The 4,876-nt window shown below is 37.3% G+C and overlaps 1 gene segment (V, D, J or C); it reads right to left on the bottom strand.

Annotated features, from left to right (window-relative positions):
* Positions 1–4,183: 4,183 nt before the first annotated feature.
* Positions 4,184–4,647, bottom strand: LOC130882712 (Ig heavy chain V region 23-like). The segment is given in 2 exon segments: positions 4,184–4,512; positions 4,602–4,647. Coding segments are annotated over 2 exon segments (375 nt in total).
* Positions 4,648–4,876: the final 229 nt, after the last annotated feature.

The following is a 4,876-nucleotide window of genomic DNA, read 5'->3' as shown; positions in this document are numbered from 1 at the left end:
TAGTCTGAATGTAAAGCAATTGCAAAGTGTTCATAATTTTAAACAAGGTACTTGAAAATCAGATGCATACATACATCAAAATATGAACCATCATAACCAAGTATGCCTTATCTTGGTAGTGGAGGGATGTTTGATACGTGTGTTTCAACAAATCCATTGAGCCAAATAAATGGACTTAAAGACAGAAAAAAATCAAGGCAACAATTGATGTAACTTAATCTGTTTCTCATACAACATTTGCATGTATTTAAAGAAATAAGGGGAGAAAGGAAATCTTTGCAAAGGACCCTCCTGTATAGAGGATTCTCACACAGCCTTTACTCTCTCTGTCCGCCATTTCAAACCCAGTGACCATTTATTCCTGGACAGAACACATGTTCGTAAAGTTTTCAAGGAGTTAAATGTTTCCACCAATGATGGATTCTTTTGGAAAATACTCCCACAAATATGAGAAGGCAATATGCAGGATTTTGTATGCATGTGTTTAAGTATGTGAAGTGTAGTTAACTATATAAAAGTAAAAATATGAGCCACAAAAATGATATTCTATTACTTTTCACTACAATTTTTGATTTTTTGTAAGCACTTAATATTGCAGGGAAAAAACAAATTCTCAGGATTCATATGGTGTCCCATGGATTGTCCATTCACAGCAAAAAACCCTTTAGAGAACACCTGCTACCCATTATAGATGGTCAGATCTCCCTAAAATTTAAAGTTCTGTGTGAGCTTATCTCAGCATTTCACCATATTCTTGGTAATGTGTACAATGAAGCACTTGTTTCTGCAGTATGAGGTCACACTAATGGCTATCATGGGTGGCAGTGGAATAGAGTCATTCCCAGCCAAAGCAATATGGAATTACACAGACACACAACTCTCATCATAGAATCCGCTCACAAATGGTTGGACACTGTGAGATTTTGATGAGATGATCTGAACTTCTTCTAAGTTAAACTAATGTTAGGGTCATAATATGTATGAGATGGTGTAATGTCTGTGAACATGAGAAACAAATTCTCTTGAATACATCCAGACATTGGTTTCTAGAATTTCTCATTCACTCTTTTGGTTTTGTAGATGATATAATAATGTATGTAAGTGACCCCAAAACTCTACCAAAGAACTCCTACAGCTGATAAGTACATTCGGTGATAGGCAGGATATAAGATCATCTCAAAAAAATCACTAGTCCTCCTATACATAAAGGATAATGAAGCAGAGAGGGAAATCAGAGAAACATCACATTTCATAATAGCCACAAATATCATAAAATATCTTGGTGTAACACTAACTAAGGAAGTGAAAGATTTTTTTTGACAATAACTTTAAGATTTTGCAGCTCTTTTAAGAGGTCCTGCCATGAAACACTTATATGATGTTGATGCAAAACTGACCACATGCTTTTTTGGTTTTCAGCAGTAGCAGGAATAAAGCAGAACCATTTTAAAATGCTGGCTTTCTGGGCCATTCTGGCAGTTCAAACTTTGACTATTTCAGGCAGGAGGTCCAGCTACAGAGCATTTGAGTATGGTTTGTGAGCAGACTGCTGTAGCTAGCTTTATGGCAAGAACCTTGAAATGTCATAGAGTTGTGGCAATAATCACAGCTCTGGCCAGTACCTCTGCCATGAGGCTGGAATCACAGAAAGCTAAGGAATAGGGTGGATTCATCTGTCAAAGCCATGGCTTTAATCCTACCCATATTGCTTAGCAAATTTAAGACACACATAGTCAGAAAAAGAGAGAGATAGGTACAAAGACAAAATACCCTCTAAATGTTTTATTTTGTGTTTAAAAATATATGTAGACTTGGGAGAAAAAAGAAAACAAGAGAGTAGTTGGGTGTGGTGGTACCCACCTTTAATGACAAAACTTGGGAGACAGAGGCAGGCAACTTCTATGAATTAAAGGTGTGATGGCACACACCTTTAATCCTAGCACTTGGGAAGCATAGGCAGGTGGATCTCTGTGAGTTCAAGGGCAAGCTGGTATACAGAGGGAGTTCCAGGACAGCCAAAGATATACAGAGAACCTGTCTCAAAAAAACAAAAGTTAAAAGTAAAAATAAAAGTAATAGAGGTTAAAATAATGCCATGTGAAAATAAAAAAAAAATACACAGAGATTCTGGATACTGTATGTTATGTTCTCTTTGAATTGTTTGAATCTTGAGGAGAGAGCAACAGCTGATTAAAGATATTTATTTATAAATAAATAATGCTGAATTAATCCAAGATAGATATTTTGAAATTACCTTGACTTCAAAATTGAAATCCAACGGTATGTTACTTTGGAGAAGAAGATTTGCTTTTGTTTCCACAGGAAATGAGATGCCATGAATTCATTCTGAGTTAAGAAAAATCAGGTCTGATCAAGGAAGACCAAGTGAGAAATCTCTGATAGTAGCAGATGTCCCAGATATCTGAGTTTTACAACCAGAACAAATTCAAGATGCTGCCTGAGATGATCAAGCCACACAGGATACTCCCGTCAGGACATGATCATAACTCTAAATTTTCTTTAGGTCCCCAAAAGGTTATCAGCACCCCCAGCTATCAGAAAGTAGCCTGGAAAACTATGCCCACATTCCCAAAAAAATGGACTATGGATGTTCTTTTAAAAAATAATAATAAAGTGGGCGAACTGTTGTGGGATCATGGTATGTATTCTGTCAATTATATTTTAAATAAGTGCTGATTGGCCAGTAGCCAGGCAGGAAGTATAGGCGGGACAAACAGACAGGAAGAAGAGGTTGGTTAATGACAATAGGAAAATTCTGGGAAGAGGACACAGTTGTGAGCCCACCATAGAAGATGCAAGATATGACTGCCACACTGAAAAAGGTACCAAGCCTTGTGGCTAGCACAGACAAGAATAATGGGATAATATAAGTTATAAGAGTTAATAAGAAGCCTGAGCTAATATAGTTAATGTAGACCATTGTGATTTTCTTTGGAATGTAACAATTGAAGGAACTGGGCAGGACAGAAAACCTCAGACAACAACTTAGTGTTCAGTGCTGTTCTACCTTTAAATGGATTCGTGTGACCGCTATTCCATATAATAACACAGAATATGATTGGAGTCAAGTTCAGGCACATTTAAAAGGTAGTTGGCATAATTTTGCTTTATCTATGGACATAGATTCCTCCCTTCACCAAAAAATCGCTGACATGCTCACTCTGTGTACAAAATATGGCTATCTCTGCTTCCTTCATTGTCTAAGGTGATATTGAGCATATATTTCAAGAATGAATAGTAAGCTGAACCTCAGTTGATTTCCAGATCTCCATGAAACTGAATCTTTTCTTTGGTGTTGTTAAATAAAGCTGTAACAGTGAACACTGAAGATGAAGTGAGATGATAGACAAGAACAACTGATGATGTCCACAAGTACTCAACCATTCAAAACCCAAAACACACTGTAGAACAAAGGAGACAACCAAGTTGATATCCAATGGCCTGTAAGAGGGAATATTGTATCAGTATGGTTTTATGTTCTATAAAAGTTTGAGACTGTGTGGCAGGTTTCTGAGACTGGGAAGGAAGTAAATTTGAGACCAGGGAATAATGCATTATCTCAGAACCTACCTCAGTTAACATGTACATACATTGATTTGATTAATGATTTTTGTGAAAAGTAATTTAATCATATTTGACCTACTTACAGGAATTATATTCCTGCATAGTGCATTTTGATTCATATCTAACACTCTAAGAGACTGGAACTTCTGCAAGACTACAAAACCAGACTTAACTGTAAAACTGTAGTCATGTAATATTTAAGACTCCGAAGGAATTTTGTTTTCCCAGCAGTTATTGTTTGGACTTTACTACTCAAATAGATCAGTTTATTAAACACTACCTTCAAAATGTCCCATTCTCTAAGAATCCAGAGTTGGATTTTTTTTATCATACTTCATAATCAGAGTTTTCACTTTTTATTATTTTATTAATGAAGAAACATTTCAATGAATGTAATCATTGTTGGAAAGATTGTGAAGGTATGGTGTACACTAAATCAACATCCCTTCATTCACAGATATAATTTTGAAAAGTTCTTACAAAAATGTAAGAGAAAAACAACATTCAGAATGATTTTTCTGTGAATTTCTTAAAGCTTATCTTCTCTGTCATGTCAATCCCAGGGCAGCTTCCTGCTCTTACAGGGTTTCTGACACACTCAGGATGTGGTTGCAACACTGTGTCTTGTACAGTAATAGACCGCAGAGTCTTCAGATGTCAGGCTGCTGAGCTCCATGTAGGCTGTGCTGGAGGATGTGTCTGAAGTCAGTTTGGCCTTGCCCTGGAGCTTCTGTGCATAGCCAGTACCACCATTACTAGGATTAACAGCTCCAATATACTCCAGACCCTGTCCAGGACTTTGTTTCACCCAGATAATATAGTAGCTAGTGAAGGTGTAGCCTGAAGCCTTGCAAGACAACTTTATTGAGGTCCCCGGTTTTCCCAGTTCAGGCCCTGACTGATGCAGCTGTACTTTGGAGTGGACACCTGTAAAGAAAAAGACAGAGTAGATTTTCAGAGACATTGTCACCTCAGTCCCTGTCTTCTCCTCAGGTTTGGAATTAGAAATTCCTTACCTGTCATTATTGACACAAGGAAGAGAATGATACTGCTCCATCCCATGGTGTGGGCCTTGTGTACTCAGTGACTGTGGAGAAGACACTGATTATATGTTGTTGTTGGGTGTGGACATTCCTGTATTTACCATAGTGGACTCAGGCAATTTGCATATTCAAGAACAGGGGATTTTTTAAATAAGTATCTAGTCCAGTTTGAGATGGTGGTGGAGGACACTTAAGTCAAGCAACAGGATAGTGCAGTTCAAGTCCTGATTCTGTCTGAAAAAATGCAT

The sequence above is a fragment of the Chionomys nivalis genome, chromosome 10 (genome assembly GCF_950005125.1).
Source record: "Chionomys nivalis chromosome 10, mChiNiv1.1, whole genome shotgun sequence".
Classification (NCBI taxonomy): domain Eukaryota; kingdom Metazoa; phylum Chordata; class Mammalia; order Rodentia; family Cricetidae; genus Chionomys; species Chionomys nivalis.
This window is presented reverse-complemented; position numbering and strand designations above follow the sequence as displayed.